This window comes from Copadichromis virginalis, linkage group LG4 (assembly GCF_057382275.1).
Source record: "Copadichromis virginalis isolate Kocher_CV1m ecotype Utaka linkage group LG4, C_Virginalis_male_GT1.1, whole genome shotgun sequence".
Lineage (NCBI taxonomy): Eukaryota > Metazoa > Chordata > Actinopteri > Cichliformes > Cichlidae > Copadichromis > Copadichromis virginalis.
In genome coordinates, this window is record NC_140621.1 from 24848084 (window position 1) to 24867003 (window position 18920).

The window sequence follows — 18920 nt, forward strand, 5'->3', positions numbered from 1 at the left end:
GTGTGTGTGAATGGGTGGATGACAGGTCGTGTAAAGCACTTTGGGGTCCTTAGGGACTAGAAAAGCGCTATACAAATACAGGCCATTTACCATACCTCTCCAACATAATAATGAATGAATAAGTCAAACAGTGAGTTTTTAACAAGGGTTAGTGTTTGCCACACACCAAAAACTCAGCTGCACCACTACAGGGAAAAAACACTACATATGATTTTATTCAATGTAGTTAAATGTGTTGTATACAGATCTATATTTTCTTTCCTACTGAGTGAACATTCATGCCATGCTCAAATGTATAAAGCACACTGGTATGTTCAAGAACACCACACAGTTAGGTTAACATAGCATACAACCCAAGTGAAAAAGCCATCTTAGCAATAATATCTGTCTTCCAACACCTCTAAAAACTATAAATAGGATGTGTTATTTCTTCCTTTCTTTAAATCCCGGAAAAATGCTTAAGTGTAAAATTTACAGTTCACCATTTTAAAAGTGTTTGCATAACAATCTTTGTGGGGACCAAAGATCTGAAGACATTTTTGACTCAAAATGTGGTTTGGTTAGGGCAACTAGGGAGACTCACTTAGATGTGTCCTGGTCCGGCTGGCTCATGATAGTTGCAGGTTTTGTGTATGTTTTGCTCTCTCTCTCCCCGCACTCTCCAGCGGGGAGAGCACAGCACCTGCAGCCAATCCTCCCTCGGATGGAGCGGCAGCGCCCATGGTGGAGCCGGCTCCTCCCGCCCCAGAACCAGGTACCTCGAGTCTTTGCCTACCTGCCCCTGAGCCCTTCACTGGTGAGTGTCATATATTTAATATATATTCTTAGTGCTTATTGTCTGATTATATTGTTTTATGTATTTTAAGCTCAGACGAGACAAGAACTAGGTTAAGGGTGAGAAGTTGCCCTGCCAACAGACCTTAGACAGGGGAACTGGAGAAAAGAGGAAGTTTCACACACAAAGAGGAACTGAGTAAACTGAGTGTGTGTGTGTGACGTGCTGCAGAAATATAACCGGGCTGGCTCCTGCTGCGCCAGACTTGAGCAGGTGTCTCTGTGCTCAGTCTCCATTTTCCGGAAAATGTAAAATTAAAGATCATTTTTTGAGTTAGACCACTTTGAGCTTGAGTCTTTCTTCGCCGCCAAAAGAATGCAAAGAACAGAATTTAATATGAGCTATCAAAATGTGCAGGGTTTTAATGCAAATTTCATTGATTTTTTTTGTTTGAGGATGATGGCGCAAAACTTGCAGTTTTTGTTCACTTGTGCAACCACGCACTGCAGTGGGCTCAGGCGGTTTTCTGAGGCGACCCCGAAATAACCTATCCTTCTTTTCTGTTAAAGTTTAAGAGTGTGTTTGACAAGGGGTCGAGCCCCAAAGCGGCGGCTCATCGCCTGCTGAATTTGAAGCAGGGGTGGCAGACAATGGCCAACTACTCCATTGACTTCCAGATCCAGGCCAAAGAAACTCGCTGGGGAGAGAACGTGCTGCGAGGTACCTTGTTAAATAATCTTTGTGATGAATTTAAGGACAATTTGACAATGCGGGTATTGCCCACCTCTTTGGGAGCATTGTTAACATTAGGTAAGTCCCAGTTCCTAGGGACTTACCTAATGTAAGGTACCTATAAGGTATATAAGGTACCCAATGAACTTGAAGGCCGTATACATCACAGCTAGGCAATGGCACCTGGCCCAATTTGAAGGCTGCACCAAATGCAGCTAAAAAATGCCTCCTTCATTTCCCTGGATATGAAGGATGGGTCAAGTGCATCCTTCGTGGCCCAGCCTACCCCCTACGGCCCAGCCAATTCCAGTTTCCAAAAATGGCGGCAGCTACTTAGTTTTAATACTCTTACTCTTTCATGCTCACGAAATAAACTTTTAAGGTATTTTCAGGCGAGAACGTAGCTGTGTAAACTTCAAATATCTGCTTGATTTACCAAGAGATCACGCATTTGTTACGCACCAGCTAGATAGCTGACTGGGAGGACAAGGCTCACTAAAGCCGGCGAGAAAACCAGACTCCCGGCACATCGTTTTTAGACCTCCCATGTTCTTTCGGTACTCAGGTTAAACATGATATATAAGTCACTTAGATAACTTAAAAATGTTATTGTTTGGCTTTTTTCAGTGTTTTCTGGCCTTCTCGGTCTTCGAAGGACCCAGCCCATGTAGACCGCGACGGCTGTGTCCTCCGAAGGTTGCGGCCCAGGAATTGGGACATACCTGTAGTGTATCAAAGATGATGATCATCTGTGCGCCCGTCGGAGCTCTCTGCACTACATCTCCCACGAGCCTTCGGAGCAATCCAAGATGGTGCCTGAGGGAGCCCAAGCGGAGCTCTGTGAGCAGGGGAAGGTCTTAAATCAGGAGGAGCCCATGCAGTTGGGCCACTCTCGCCTGTCGTCTGGTCTCCGTGTTTGGTTTGTGGCAAGAGAGGCACATTGTGTTGCAATGTGTCCGGCACAATCAAACAAAATTTCATTTACTTGGCTCTCGTCAAAATTTCAATTTAATTACCGAGCCATTGCCACTCTCACTCCAGATTTCCACTCTGTCAATAAAGCACCTGCCAGACATCACCCACATTACAGAACCAGTCGCCCTCACTTTATCTAGAAACCATTCAGAAACCATCAGATTTTTTTTTGTATTTCAAGCTCCTCAAACACCGTTTGTTTTAGGTCACCCCTGGTTGCAACAATATAACCCTCATATTAATTGGAAGAAGACGTGCACATCTGGGTGGGGGGAGTGCCAAGTGGACTGTCTTAAATCTGCCACTCCCCCTGCTTCAGCATTCAAATTGCCACCAGTCTCAGAACCCCCAGATCTTTCTCTGGTGCCATCGGTCTATCATGACATGGCCAAAGTGTTTCGTGAAGACTGAGTGCGGGCATTATGCCCCCACAGGATGTATGATTGGGCAATCGAACTGCTCCTGGGGCTTACGGGCCTACGAGTCGTTAATTCGTATCACTTGTTTAGAATCCGCGTGGTTGACAAATGGAAGACAACCTTTAACACACATCTCGGTCACTTTGAGTACCTTGTGATGCCGTTCGGGCTAACGTCTTCCAGACGTTGGTTAATGATGTACTCGGGGACTTTTTCAACCGTTTCATCTTGGTGTATTTAGACATTATTCTAATCTTCTCTAAGACTGAAACTGAACACATAACCATGTAAGACAGGTCTTCCAGCAGCTGCTTTAGAACAGACTTTTTGTTAAAGGAGAAAAATGTGAATTTCATGTGCAAAATGTTATTTTTGGGCTACATAATCGAACTCAACTAAATGAACTCAAGCCAGACCCAGCTAAGGTTAGAGTGGTTGTGGAATGGCCAGAACCCACAGATATTTATTGCAGATTCATCAGGAACTTCAGTAAAATCGCCTTACCTTTGACCCATTTGACCTCCCCCAAGATCCCTTTTCAGTGGGACCCAGCAGCTCAAAAGGCCTTCACTAAGTTAAAGGAGCATTTCACTACCGCACACATCCTGACACAAGCCGACTTGCACCTCCAGTTTATAGTGGAGGTGGATGCCTGGGATTCTGGAGTCGGCGCCACCCTCTCCCAGCAACGAGATGGTAAGCTATGGCCCTGTGCCTTTTTCTCTCGCCATCTCTCTCCTACAGTGCCCAACTATGATGTGGGAGACTGGAAGTTCTTTGCAATCAAACTGGCCTTGGAGGAGTGGAGGCACTGGTTGGAGGGCATGGCTCAGCCATTTATCGCTTAGACAGACCATAAGAACCTGGCTTACTTACATGGAGCAAAATGACTCAACGCACTGCAAGCCAGATGGGCTCTTTCCTTCATCCGCTTTAACTTCTCAATTACATACATGCCAGGGTCCCGGAATGTGAAGCTGGACGCTCTGTCCCGGCAGTTTTCGACGCACAAGGAGAAACAGGATCCTGAGCCCATCCTTCCAGCAACTTGCACTATTGGAGCAATCACATGGGAGATCGAGTTGGCCGTTCGGGAGATTAAGAGCCGAACCGGATCCCGGAGGAGGGCTCGCAGGGCAATCTTTGTTCCGTCCACCGTCCACTCCCGGGTGCCACACTGGGCTCATACCGCCTGCTTCACATGCCATTTAGAAGTAAACAGAATGATTACCTTCATCCAGCGCTATTTCTGGTGACTCACCTTGTCACCAGATGCTCAGGAATATGTCTCCACCTGCTCTACATGTGCCCGAGACAAATTGGGGAATCAACCACCGACTGGCTTGCTACAACCACCAGCTCAGCCGTGGTTTAATATCATGTGGACTTCGCCATCGGCCTACCCCCGTCAGCAGGTAACAACACAATAATGACTGTTGCTGATCAGTTTTCTAAATCTGCTCACTTTGTAGCACTTCCTAAAGTCACATCGGTCCTGGAGACAGCCCAGCAGCTCACTAACCACGTGTTCGCCCTCCATGGCATCCCGGAGGATATAGTATGGGATCATGGACCTCAATTAACCTCTCAGGTATGAAAGGAACTCTGCTCACCTCTAGAAGAAAAGGTTAGTCTCTCTTCTGGTTACCACAGAGCAACGGACAAACGGAGCACGCCAGTCAGGAGCTGAAGACCGTGCTTCGCTGCATCGTCGCCTCCAACCAAACCATCTGGAGCGAGCAATTGCCCGGGGTGGAGTATACCCACAACAGCTTGAAGTCTTCGGCTACAGGGCGTACTCCCTAGGGTATCAGCCCCCCCGTTCTTGGCCGTGGAAGGTGAGTACTTTGTTCCTTTGGTCCAGTTTCACCTCTGCATGTGTCGCCAGCTTTGGAGGGCCACTCAGGTGGCACTGTTACGCACCAAAGAATGCAACAAACATGCCGACTGGCATAAAACTCCCGCTCCAGAATACACCATCGGTCAGAAGGTACAGTTGTCCACACACTACGTACCTCTTCATACTGAATCTAAGAAACTCAAATCAACATTCATCAGGTTGTTTGAAATCGCAGCACTGGTTAACCCAGTTTCTGTTCACCTTAATCTCTCTCATAATATGAAAATACACAACGTCTTTCATGTGTTCCAAATAAAGTCATGTCTCTCTAGTCCATTGTGCTGAAGAGAAGGGTGTGAGTGGATTACCTTGCTTCCCCCCCCCCCCCCCCCCCCCCCAGAGCCCCAGACCAGTTCCCAAGTCACTGTAGGAATAGATCTATATAGCACTGTGATTTCCTCACAGCTTGTGTTTTTATAAGATGTGACTCAACTTTACTACAATTATATGACCCACTGAAGCAGCCAAGATTATGATTTGTATTACAGGCTTTTGACATGAATAGATTATTCTTTATTAAATCCTATTAAGTTGGTATAAATTTGTCCTGCATTGGATTTTATTGTGGATTTGTTTGGTTCTGCATAAACACATTCCCTACTGTATATGTAATTTTTTAAGCTTAAGCTCCATTTGTTACTCTTCTGTTTCTTTTGCACTTGTCCTTATGCTGGTGCACCAATGGTTTGGTTGGAGATGCACAGGCTTAGTGTTTTAATTTGAAAGATGCAGAGAAAGCAGGAAGAATGTGCAGGACACAGTGCAGAACCACAAGAATCCGGTTGTTCAGTGATGACGCGACGAATCCTACTTCCGGTTCTAAAGTAGTCTGCGTTTAATATGGCTTTTGTGTTGTTAACATGTTTAATGTTATGTATTTTCTTCTATTTGATCTCAAAAAGCTCCTAAAACAGTCAGTGATCCCTGTTGACCTCCCTCGGCTTTTATTACCACTAATCATTTATTTAAGCTCAGTTTTTAAAACCTTAGGATGTAACTACAGCCCAGCCCATGCAGCAGTATATGAATGACTAACCTCGTATTGTGGATGGATTATCTCAGTTGTTCTCCTGGCTGAAGTTTGGACCTTTTACAGCATCCTGCCATGCGATTACATTTGTTCCTGACCACCGAGAACACTCACGTTAACTTTTATCGAGTGGAAAAAAAGTTAGCTTGTTTATATTATGCTAACATAGCTGTGTCGCTAGCGGTCACGTAGCACATCATTATATACCAGCTAGCCAAACTTCAGTAACCCTACAAACATCACTGCTGTTTAGTTTTCTGTCTTCATTTATGCTGGAAGTGATAGCAGAGCTGTACGTTTTAATTTGTTTCCAAAACCCTGCAGTCAGGACATGCTATATTGTATTTAGATAGAAGCTAGCGAGCTAACTTCCTGCTAACTTCTAACTCCGTTAAATGTCATAAATTCCGTTTTCATGGATGCCTGGATGTTAAACTCAATTGTTACACCTGGTAGAGCAGAACGCTGATCATTTTATTAAAGATGAAAGACTTTAGACAGTTTTTCAACTCTCAGTAATGCCATAGTGATCGTTTGATATATGGACCTGCAGCGGAGTTTAGACCCAGACACGGCTAGTGACGTCAGACTGAACAACCGGATAGGAAGGATAGGGGGTGATTGTGGCTCAAAAGTTGGCAGTTCGTCTTGTAATCGGAAGGTTGCCGGTTTGAGCCCTGGCTCCGACAGTCTCGGTCGTTGTGTCCTTGGGCAAGACACTTCACCCGTTTCCTACTGGTGGTGGTCAGAGGGCCCAGTGGAGCCAGTGTCCAGCAGCCTTGCCTCTGTCAGTTTCTACAATGTAGCTTGCCATCAACAGTGTGTGAATGGGTGGATGACTGTATGTAGTGCAAAGCACTTTGGGGTCCATAGGGACTAAGTAAAGCGCTATCCGGTCGTTAAGTGATGACGTGACGAAGCCTACTTCCGGGCCTAAAGTAGTCTGCGTTTAATATGGCTTTTGTGTTGTTAACATGTTTTATGTTATGTATTTTCTTCTATTTAATCTCAAAAAGCTCCTAAAACAGTCAGTGATCACTGTTGACCTCCCTCGGCTTTTATTACTGCTAATCATTTATTTAAGCTCAGTTTTTAAAAACCTTAGGATGTAACTACAGCCCAGCCCATGCAGCAGTATATGAATGACTAACCTCGTATTGTGGATGGATTATCTCAGTTGTTCTCCTGGCTGAAGTTTGGTCCTTTTACAGCATCCTGCCATGCAATTACATTTGTTCCTGACCACCGAGAACACTCACGTTATCGAGTGGAAAAAAAGTTATCTTGTTTATATTATGCTAACATAGCTGTGTCGCTAGCGGTCACGCAGCACATCATTATATACCAGCTAGCCAAACTTCAGTAACCCTACAAACGTCACTGCTGTTTTCTGTCTTCATTTATGTTGGAAGTGATAACAGAGCTGTACGTTTTAATTTGTTTCCAAAACCCTGCAGTCAGGACATGCTATATTGTATTTAGATAGAAGCTAGCGAGCTAACTTCCTGCTAACTTCTAACTCCGTTAAATGTCATAAATTCCGTTTTCATGGATGCCTGGATGTTAAACTCAATTGTTACACCTGGTAGAGCAGAACGCTGATCATTTTATTAAAGATGAAAGACAGTTTTTCAACTCTCAGTAATGCCATAGTGATCGTTTGATATATGGACATATATGGTATATGGATATATGGACGGCTAGTGACGTCAGACTTAACGACCGGATACAAATACAGGCCATTTACCATAAGCGTCAGGTTCTACTTGTGGGAACCTGCTGTGCTTGTCAAACAGGTACAATGATCCTCTGCTGCCCCCCTAGACAAAAAAGAAGTAATGCAAATAAATCCCACCCCCTTTTTTCTCTCTCTGTCTCCCTCACTTCTGGATCATTGTGGGTTTTCCTTCTTGTCTTCACATGGAAACAGAACATTGGGTTCTACTTAGCAGAGCCTCAAAATTAACCGCTCTGTGAAACAATCGATCCCAGTACGTCCTGATTCATAACTCTCACACACACAGGCTTTATGCACCTGCCACAGCTTCTTTTCAACTTCACTTGTAACTGATGAGCACTCCATTGGGAATCTAAACTAGCTGTTTTCTTCAGCTACATGAGTGAGACACTGATGCACTAAAACCCAGCAAACACAATTTAGATCTGCTCTCGACTGCTGATGTTTTCCTGCACTTGTGTTCAGTGATTGAGGACAGCATTTCATCGCTCCCAGTGAACAGAGAGCATCATCAGACTGGTCCCGTGATGCTCCCTGTCAAAGAAAATTGACACTGGCAAGCTTATCTATAACCTCTGGCACAGTTCAGAGATTTCTTGCTTGTGTAAAAATATCAGCACAATACAGAAACTCTTCGTCACAACAGTCTCTCTACTGAAGAGTCAGCCCCTCATGATGTCAGACAGAACCTCCCCTGGTTGGCGTCAAATACACGACACTTCAGAGAACTTATAAATGAACACCTGTAACACGCTCAGCGTCACACTTACTGCTCAGCTTAGAGAAATCATTCAAACAGGTGAGTAGAACATTGAGATGCTTTAAAATGATTTTGTACTTGGGTTTTATTTCAAGAAGTTTGTTTCTAATCAAACTGTTTCACTCAGTATTTGTCCTTGATAAGAGCACAGATGCCAAACCATATATTAAAGTAACAGATCAATAATTCAGATTTGAGGGATTAGAGGTTAACTCTGTTCCAAGAAATTATCAAAGTGACAAATGGAAAGAGGTCTGTTTATTTTTTCCTCGCTTGACATTGCGCACATCTTCATCTTCATCTTCGTTATGCATGGAGTGACTTTATTTAATAAAAAATGGTAGCATCTCTGTGTGCTTTAGCTGTAAAAGGTGTTTTCTATTTAAAAACAAACATATGAACATATCTACAGTGACAAGAATGCTGCAAAGAACAAATCTGAAATTAAATTTAAAAAAAACATGTGATTTTTGGTGGGTAATTACAATATGAGTTTTCATAAAACATGACAGAAGTGTTCCAAATTTCAAAATCAAATATTTAATAGCCTTTGCTTTCATGCATTATTGGATGCAGTGCAATACAATAATCAGCAAAAATCACCTCATCAGAATTTTAAAAATGCAAATCAACATCAGTACAGTGCTGTGATCCACACCTGATTAAACCCTCAGAAATGTGTTCTTTGTAAATTCTGTAATATAGACTTCATTTTCCAGTGATTGCCCAAAGAAATATACAATTGATTAGATGTGACATTTCCAGGGACGAGCATCTTTGCCAAAGATTACTCCTCCCGTGATTAGTCCCACCGGAGTGTTTGCAGCAGAAGCACGTCAGAAACATTGCCCACTAAGGAACAGAGCTCAAGAAAGATCTGTATTATAGCAGAACAGTTCCCTTGATGGCAAGAAACAGTCACAGCCTCTGGCTTTAATAGTTCATTACTGGAGGTAGCTCAGGTGTACTCCATTTAAAAACTCTTGCACTTTCACATTGTTCAAATCAAGCTGACTACGAGCTGCTGCAAACATTCCCGAAGCCCAGAACAAAACCTGATATTTATCAATAAAAGCTGCAGAAGAAAAATCAAAAATCTTCTTTTAGGACCCAAAGACGGAGAACCTAAGCTTGTGGCTTATGAATGTTTTTATTCCATCAGTCCACCTTTGATAAAATTCATTTTCCAAGTTATCATCCTTCTTTTTTGAAATTAGCTTAAAGATGAGCTAAATGTCAGAAATGGGCTTTTAAAAGCTCCCAGAAATGACCAAATTCCCACTGACATTACTTACATTAATCTTGAACAGAATATGACCTTTTCCATTTTAATTTGGCAATCACTGCCCTTTTTATCCTTCTGTGAAAGGGTGGTGCTTTTAGAATGACTCTCTTAAGAATGACTCCTAGGGGGAGTCACGTTTCCCAGAGGAGAGTCCGCACAGACACAATAACATGATAACAGCCTGAGGAGAGGCTCTGACGGTGTTTGTGACATGTTTTTACTGTCTGGGAATGGTCTCTGGAGCTACTTTATCTCTACTTGTAAGATAAATCTCAGCAGGGATTCTAATTAACAGACGGGCTGTGGCTTCACTAATTTAAAAGAAATTGAAACACTTTAATTGCATGGCTTCAGTGGTATCAGCTGCTGTTTTCTACGACTGGTCAGAAGTAGCTCAATAATCCTTCTCGCTCCTCTCCCATCAGACTGCTGATTTTTGTGGTAGCACAAACATGGACACAAATGATTCATCACTCAGCTCAACATCCATCCTGACCCAGCTGCCTCTCAATACCACAGCATTCATAAACAGCACGGTAAAATCCTTCAGTGTGTTTGATGGGTGCGAAAACCTGATAGAGGCCATTCTCTTTGACCTGGCCATGCAGTGCATCAATGTAATTGTGGGTATCCCGGCCAACTTACTCGTCATTGCTATTCTCATCCACAATCGCAAAGAGCCCTCCACTTCAGACATATTCTTGGGCTGCTTGGCCTTCATGGATGCCTACTTTGGTGCAATGACCCCCCTGAGCTTTCTTAATCTCTACCTCTGGCAGCTCAAAGAGGTGTGGTCTGCCCTTAAGTTCTCCTTTGGCGTGAAAGATACCAGCGGTCCGTTGTTCCTCTCCTGCATCTGCTTGGATCGCTTTGTAGCTGTACTCTTTCCAATCGCTTTTGGGCAACTTAAACACTTCAAGTACAGGTTAGGCCTCTCAGTGCTGGTGCTCTGCCTCACCTTTGCCTACTCAGCAGCCAAGATGGTGGGAGGACTCCCCAACTTTGAAAAGCTGTTCACCGGTGAGGTAGTGGCAACATTTACTTGGATGATGGTGTGTAACGCAAGCATCCTGTGGGCACTGAAGAAGTCCACCGGTGCAGGGAAAGATGCAATGCACCCCATGAAAAAGAAGGCCTTCAAGATGGTGCTCTCTATCCTGTGTATCATCGTGTTCAACTACCTGCCACTTGTTGCTCTGTTTCCATTTGAGGACTACTACTCACCTGATGTGTTTCGCTGCTACGTGCAGCCCGCGGGTTTTGCCTTTCTGAACATCAGCAGCACAATCCAGCCCCTTGTCTACTTGTCTCGTCTAGAGAAGGTGCCTTTCCTCTCTGACGCCTGCATTAAAAAGATTACTTCCTGTTTCAACCCAGAGAAGAACCAGAATCCACAGGAGCAAAACCCACCTGCTTAGATTCACAAAATATAAAAATATAACACACATATTAAAATTTATGAAAAATAATTGTCTGCAACTGTGAGAGTCAAATCCTGAGTGTAAAGTCCTGCTTTGTTTGTTTGTTTTTTCACAGTTTACGTTTTACTTGAATGCATTTTTTTCATAATCAGTGAAAGAAATCTGTATCAAAGATTGAATCAATAATTAATCAACAAGTAGACAATGTTAAAATTATAAGCATTTTAATTTCATGTTTTCATAATGTGATGAATTTCTACGAGGAACATGTGAACTATTTGATTGTGTTTTGGCGCCACCGTGAGGACAAAATACATCAATAAACTTTATCCTTCCAGTGAATGTGTGGACCAGTGACTGTGGTGAGGTTGTGAGGACATTTAGGCTCAGAATCCCAATCAGCATCATACTGATAGCAAAAGGAGCATCTATCTGTTTCATGTGTGATGTCTTTCTCAAGGTGCATGGTGCAGGACGGGGTGTATACATTCCCCACATACCTCTCCAACATAATAATGAATGAATAAGTCAAACAGTGAGTTTTTAACAAGGGTTAGTGTTTGCCACACACCAAAAACTCAGCTGCACCACTACAGGGAAAAAACACTACATATGATTTTATGAGTCTTTGCCTACCTGCCCCTGAGCCCTTCACTGGTGAGCTATCAAAGTGTGCTGGGTTTTAATGCAAATTTTGTTGAATTTTTGTCAACAAAGGAGTTTGTTTGAAGATGATGGCGCAAAACTTGCAGTTTTTGTTCACTTGTTGTGCGACTGCACACTGCAGTGGGCTCAGGTGGTTCTCCGAGCCGACCCTGAAATAACCTATCCTGCTTTTCTGTTAAAGTTTAAGAGTGTGTTTGACAAGGGGTCGAGCGCCAAAGCGGCGGCTCATTGCCTGCTGAACTTGAAGCAGGGGCGGCAGACCATTGCCAACTACTCCATTGACTTCCAGATCCAGGCCAAAGAAACTCACTGGGGAGAGAACGTGCTGCGAGGTACCTTGTTAAATAATCTTTGTGATGAATTTAAGGACGATTTGACAATGCGGGTATTGCCCACCTCTTTGGGTGCATTGTTAACATTAGGTAAGTCCCAATTCCTAGGCCGCAGCCACCGAAGGCCGATTACATCACAGCCAGGCAACGACGGCTGGCCCAATTTAAAGGCTGCACCAAATGTGGCTAAAAAATGTCCCTGGTTTTGAAGGATGGGTCAATTGCATCCTTCCTGGCCCAGCCTACCCCCGAATTCATAGCACCGCCCAGCCAATTCCAGGTACGGTCATCCTCACTTTATTAGTTATGCTGCAATAGACATAGGCTGCCGGGGGATTCCCATGATGCATTGAGTTTTTCCTTTCCAGTCACCTTTCTCACTCACTATGTATTAACAGACCTCTCTGCATTGAATCATATCTGTTATTAACCTCTGTCTCTCTTCCACAGCATGTCTTTTATCCTGTCTTCCTTCTCTCACCCCAACCGGTCGCAGCAGATGGCCGCCCCTCCCTGAGCCTGGTTCTGCCGGAGGTTTCTTCCTGTTAAAAGGGAGTTTTTCCTTCCCACTGTTGCCAAAGTGCTTGCTCATAGGGGGTCATATGATTGTTGGGTTTTTCTCTGTATCTATGAAGCGCCTTGAGGCAACTTGTGTTGTGATTTGGCGCTATATAAATAAAATTGAATTGAATTGAATCCGGAAACCATTCAGAAAACATCAGTTTTATTTGTATTTCAAGCTCCTCAAACACCGTTTGTTTTAGGTCACCACTGGTTGCAACAACATAACCCTCATATTAATTGGAAGAAGACGTGCACGTCTGGGTGGGGGGAGTGCCACATGAACTGTCTTAAATCTGCCACTCCCCCCGCTTCCGCATTCAAATTGCCACCAGTCTCCCAACCCCTAGATCTTTCTCTATTGCCATCGGTCTATCGCGACCTGGCCAAAGTGTTTCGTAAAGATCGAGTTCGGGCATTATGCACCCCACAGGCTGAATGACTGCGCAATGGAACTGCTCCTGCACCCATCCTGGCACAACCCGACTTGCACCTCCAGTTTATCGTGGAGGTGGATGCCTGGGATTCTGGAGTCGGCGCCACCCTCTCCCAGCAACGAGATGGTAAGCTATGGCCCTGTGCCTTTTTCTCTCGCCATCTCTCTCCTACAGTGCCCAACTATGATGTGGGAGACTGGAAGTTCTTTGCAATCAAACTGGCCTTGGAGGAGTGGAGGCACTGGTTGGAGGGCATGGCTCAGCCATTTATCGTTTAGACAGACCATAAGAACCTGGCTTACTTACATGGAGCAAAATGACTCAACGCACTGCAAGCCAGATGGGCTCTTTCCTTCATCCGCTTTAACTTCTCAATTACATACATACCAGGGTCCCGGAATGTGAAGCTGGACGCTCTGTCCCGGCAGTTTTCGACGCACAAGGAGAAACAGGATCCTGAGCCCATCCTTCCAGCAACTTGCACTATTGGAGCAATCACATGGGAGATCGAGTTGGCCGTTCGGGAGATTAAGAGCCGAACCGGATCCCGGAGGAGGGCTCGCAGGGCAATCTTTGTTCCGTCCACCGTCCACTCCCGGGTGCCACACTGGGCTCATACCGCCTGCTTCACATGCCATTTAGAAGTAAACAGAATGATTACCTTCATCCAGCGCTATTTCTGGTGACTCACCTTGTCACCAGATGCTCAGGAATATGTCTCCACCTGCTCCACATGTGCCCGAGACAAATTGGGGAATCAACCACCGACTGGCTTGCTACAACCACCAGCTCAGCCGTGGTTTAATATCACGTGGACTTCGCCATCGGCCTACCCCCGTCAGCAGGTAACAGCACAATAATGACTGTTGCTGATCAGTTTTCTAAACCTGCTCACTTTGTAGGACTTCCTAAACTCACATCAGTCCTGGAGACAGCCCAGCAGCTCACTAACCACGTGTTCGCCCTCCATGGCATCCCGGAGGATATAGTATGGGATCATGGACCTCAATTAACCTCTCAGGTATGGAAGGAACTCTGCTCACCTCTAGAAGAAAAGGTTAGTCTCTCTTCTGGTTACCACAGAGCAACGGACAAACGGAGCACGCCAGTCAGGAGCTGAAGACTATGCTTCACTGCATCGTCGCCTCCAACCAAACCATCAGGAGCGAGCAATTGCCCGGGGTGGAGTATACCCACAACAGCTTGAAGTCTTCGGCTACAGGGCGTACTCCCTAGGGTATCAGCCCTCCCGTTCTTGGCCGTGGAAGGTGAGTACTTTGTTCCTTTGGTCCAGTTTCACCTTTGCATGTGTCGCCAGCTTTGGAGGGCCACTCAGGTGGCACTGTTACGCACCAAAGAATGCAACAAACATGCCGACTGGCATAAAACTCCCGCTCCAGAATACACCATCGGTCAGAAGGTACAGTTGTCCACACACTACGTACCTCTTCATACTGAATCTAAGAAACTCAAATCAACATTCATCAGGTTGTTTGAAATCGCAGCGCTGGTTAACCCAGTTTCTGTTTGCCTTAATCTCTCTCATAATATGAAAATACACAACGTCTTTCATGTGTCCCAAATAAAGTCATGCCTCTCCAATCCATTGTGCTGAAAAGAAGGGTATGAGTGGATTACCTTGCTTTTCCCCCCCATAGCCCCAGACCAGTTCCCAAGTCACTGTAGGAATAGATCTATATTATATATTATATTATATTATATATATTTTTCCCTGACCAGAACTCTGTCTGCATGTGAATCCATCTGTTAGCCATGACAAGATGTCCCCACAAGGATATGAAAACACAACTCTGTGTGTGTGTGTGTGTGTGTGTGTGTGTGTGTGTGTGTGTGTGTGTGTGTGTGTGTGTGTGTGTGTGCAAGTAAGTGGGTGTATGTACTGGTGGGAATTTACCTGCATCTCTCTCATGCAGATGAGACTGGAGACAGCTGGATGTCTGTGGACAGTCTCTGCCTCCTCTGTACGCACACATGTTACATCACGGTTTAAATCCACAATAAGACAATAAAATGCTGATATCTCACATGCATAGCATCCAAAGCACATTTGCTATTTGATTTTAATTATGTTAATTATCACAGTGTGTTGCATGCTGTTGATGGTGCTGTGATTAGGTTTTCTGCACAATATCAGTAGCAACTTTTCTAATAATTTTGCTTTTGGCAGACATATGCTAAGGCCTGATTCTGACTAATACCAAAGACTGAAGCTCGCCATCATAGGATTGTGTTTACTTTGTAAATGTATAAATGTGAAACTGATGGTCACATCTGGAGGAAGAAAGATTTATGTAATAGATGAAGGTGGAAAGGATAGATTGTCAAACAGGTACAATGATCCTCTGCTGTCCCCCTAGTCAAAAAAGAAGTAATGCAAATAAATCCCACCCCTTTTTTTCTCTCTCTGTCTCCCTCACTTCTGGATCATTGTGGGTTTTCCTTCTTGTCTTCACATGGAAACAGAACACTGTGTTCTACTTTAACCGCTCTGTGAAACATTCGGTCCCAGTACATCCTGACTCATAACTCTCACACACACAGGCTTTATGCACCTGCCACATCTTTTTTCACCTTCACTTGTAACTGATGAGCACTCCATTGGGAATCTAAACTAGCTGTTTTCTTCAGCTACATGAGTGAGACACTGATGCATTAAAACCCAGCAAACACAATTTAGATCTGCTCTCGACTGCTGATGTTTTCCTGCACTTGTGTTCAGTGATTGAGGACAGCATTCATCGCTCCCAGTGAACAGAGAGCATCATCAGACTGGTCCCGTGATGTTCCCTGTCAAAGAAATTGACACTGGCAAGCTTATCTATAACCTCTGGCACAGTTCAGAGATTTCTTGCTTGTGTAAAAATATCAGCACAATACAGAAACTCTTCATCACAACAGTCTCTCTACTGAAGAGTCAGCCCCTCATGATGTCAGACAGAACCTCCCCTGGTTGGCGTCAAATACACGACACTTCAGAGAACTTATAAATGAACACCTGTAACACGCTCAGCGTCACACTTACTGCTCAGCTTAGAGAAATCATTCAAACAGGTGAGTAGAACATTGAGATGCTTTAAAATGCTTCAAAGGCCAATGTGATTTTGTACATGGGTTTTAATTCAAGAAGTTTGTTTCTAATCAAACTGCTTCACTCAGTATTTGTCCTTGATAAGAGCACAGATGCCAAACCATATATTAAAGTAACAGATCAATAATTCAGATTTGAGGGATGAGGGGTTAACTCTGTTTTGCAAGAAATTATCAAAGTGAGAAATAGACAGAGGTCCGTTTACTTTCTCTTCGTTTGACATTGCGCACATCTTCATCTTCGTCTTCATTATACATGGAGTGACTTTATTCAATAACAAACGGTAGCATTTCTGCGTGTTTTAGCTGTAAAGCAAAAAACATATGAAATTATCTACAGTGACTAGAATTCTGCAAAGGACAAATCTGAAATTTTTTTAAGAAAAAATAATTTTTGGTGGGTAATTACAATATGAGTTTTCATAAAACATGATAGAAGTAATCGAAATTTCAAAATCAAATATTTAATAGCCTTTGCTTTCATGCATTATTGGATGCAGTGCAATACAATAATCAGCAAAAATCACCTCATCAGAATTTTAAAAATGCAAATCAACATCAGTACAGCGCTGTGATCCACACCTGATTAAACCCTCAGAAATGTGTTCTTTGTAAATTCTGTAATATAGAGTTCATTTTCCAGTGATTGCCCAAAGAAAAATACAATTGATTAGATGTGACATTTCCAGGGACGAGCATCTTTGCCAAAGATTACTCCTCCCGTGATTAGTCCCACCGGAGTGTTTGCAGCAGAAGCACGTCAGAAACATTGCCCACTAAGGAACAGAGCTCAAGAAAGGTCTGTATTATAGCAGAACAGTTCCCTTGATGGCAAGAAACAGTCACAGCCTCTGGCTTTAATAGTTCATTACTGGAGGTAGCTCAGGTGTACTCCATTTGAAACAAAACATTCACATTGTTCAAATCAAGCTGACTACGAGCTGCTGCAAACATTCCCGAAGCCCAGAACAAAACCTGATATTCATCAAAAAAAACTGCAGAAGAAACATCAAAAATCTTCTTGTAGGACCCAAAGACGGAGAACCTAAGCTTGTGGCTTATGAATGTTTTTATTCCATCAGTCCACCTTTGATAAAATTCATTTTCCAAGTTATCATCCTTCTTTTTTGAAATTAGCTTAAAGACGAGCTAAATGTCAGAAATGGGCTTTTAAAAGCTCCCAGAAATGACCAAATTCCCACTGACATTACTTACATTAATCTTGAACAGAATATGACCTTTTCCATTTTAATTTGGCAATCACTGCCCTTTTTATCCTTCTGTGAAAGGGTGGTGCTTTTAGAATGACTCTCTTAAGTGAGTTACATGTTCCTAGGGGGAGTCACGTTTCCCAGAGGAGAGTCCGCACAGACACAATAACATGATAACAGATAAGGAGAAGCCCTGACGGTGTTTATGACATGTTTTTACTGTCTCTGGAGCTACTTTATCTCTACTTGTAAGATGAATCTCAGCAGATCAGAAGCAGGGATTCTAATTAACAGACAGGCTGTGGCTTCACAGATGTAAAAGAAACCAAAACACTTTAATAATTGCATGGCTTCAGTGGTATCAGCTGCTGTTTTCTACGACTGGTCAGAAGTAGCTCAATAATCCTTCTCGCTCTTCTCCCATCAGACTGCTGATTCTTGTGGTAGCACAAACATGGACACAAATGATTCATCACTCAGCTCAACATCCATCCTGACCCAGCTGCCTCTCAATACCACAGCATTCATAAACAGCACGGCAACATCCTTCAGTGCAGTTGATGGGTGCGAAAACCTGATAGAGGCCGTTCTCTTTGACCTGGCCATGCAGTGCATCAATGTAATTGTGGGTATCCCGGCCAACTTACTCGTCATTGCTATTCTCATCCACAATCGCAAAGAGCCCTCCACTTCAGACATATTCTTGGGCTGCTTGGCCTTCATGGATGCCTACTTTGGTGCAATGACGACTGTGAGCTTTCTTAATGTCTACCTCTGGCAGCTCAAAGAGGTGTGGTCAGCCATTAAGTTCTCCTTTGGCGTGAAAGACACCAGCGGTCCGTTGTTCCTCTCCTGCATCTGCTTGGATCGCTTTGTAGCTGTACTCTTTCCAATCGCTTTTGGGCAACTTAAACACTTCAAGTACAGGTTAGGCCTCTCAGTGCTGGTGCTCTGCCTCACCTTTGCCTACTCAGCAGCCAAGATGGTGGGAGGACTCCCCAACTTTGAAAAGTTGTTCACCGGTGAGGTACTGGCAACATTTACTTGGATGGTGGTGTGTAACGCAAGCATCCTGTGGGCACTGAAGAAGTCCACCGGTGCAGGGAAAGATGCAATGCACCCCATGAAAAAGAAGGCCTTCAAGATGGTGCTCTCTATCCTGTGTATCATCGTGTTCAACTACCTGCCACTTGTTGCTCTGTTTCCATTTGAGGACTACTACTCACCTGATGTGTTTCGCTGCTACGTGCAGCCCGCGGGTTTTGCCTTTCTGAACATCAGCAGCACAATCCAGCCCCTTGTCTACTTGTCTCGTCTAGAGAAGGTGCCTTTCCTCTCTGACGCCTGCATTAAAAAGATTACTTCCTGTTTCAACCCAGAGAAGAACCAGAATCCACAGGAGCAAAACCCACCTGCTTAGATTCACAAAATATAAAAATATAACACACATATTAAAATTTATGAAAAATAATTGTCTGCAACTGTGAGAGTCAAATCCTGAGTGTAAAGTCCTGCTTTGTTTGTTTGTTTTTTCACAGTTTACGTTTTACTTGAATGCATTTTTTTCATA

At 43.8% G+C, this 18920-nt stretch overlaps 2 protein-coding genes across 2 annotated transcripts; both read left to right on the forward strand.

The window, feature by feature from the left end:
- The first annotated feature begins 9980 nt into the window (after positions 1-9980).
- Positions 9981-11335, forward strand: LOC146711542 (G protein-coupled receptor 183-like). Its single transcript, XM_085455451.1, has one exon. The coding sequence runs from the start codon at positions 10067-10069 to the stop codon at positions 11030-11032; it is 966 nt and encodes a 321-aa protein (XP_085311577.1). The 5' UTR covers positions 9981-10066; the 3' UTR covers positions 11033-11335.
- A 6460-nt stretch (positions 11336-17795) lies between these two features.
- LOC146711543 (G protein-coupled receptor 183-like) lies at positions 17796-18911 on the forward strand. The gene has a single exon (XM_085455452.1). It carries the CDS (start codon positions 17805-17807, stop codon positions 18768-18770), a length of 966 nt encoding a protein of 321 aa, XP_085311578.1. The 5' UTR covers positions 17796-17804; the 3' UTR covers positions 18771-18911.
- The last annotated feature ends 9 nt before the right edge of the window (positions 18912-18920 follow it).

Excerpts from the sequence above, each read along its gene's own strand:
- LOC146711542 (XM_085455451.1), top strand. The coding sequence starts at position 10,067 with ATGGACACAAATGATTCATCACTCAGCTCAACATCCATCCTGACCCAG.
- LOC146711543 (XM_085455452.1), top strand. The coding sequence starts at position 17,805 with ATGGACACAAATGATTCATCACTCAGCTCAACATCCATCCTGACCCAG.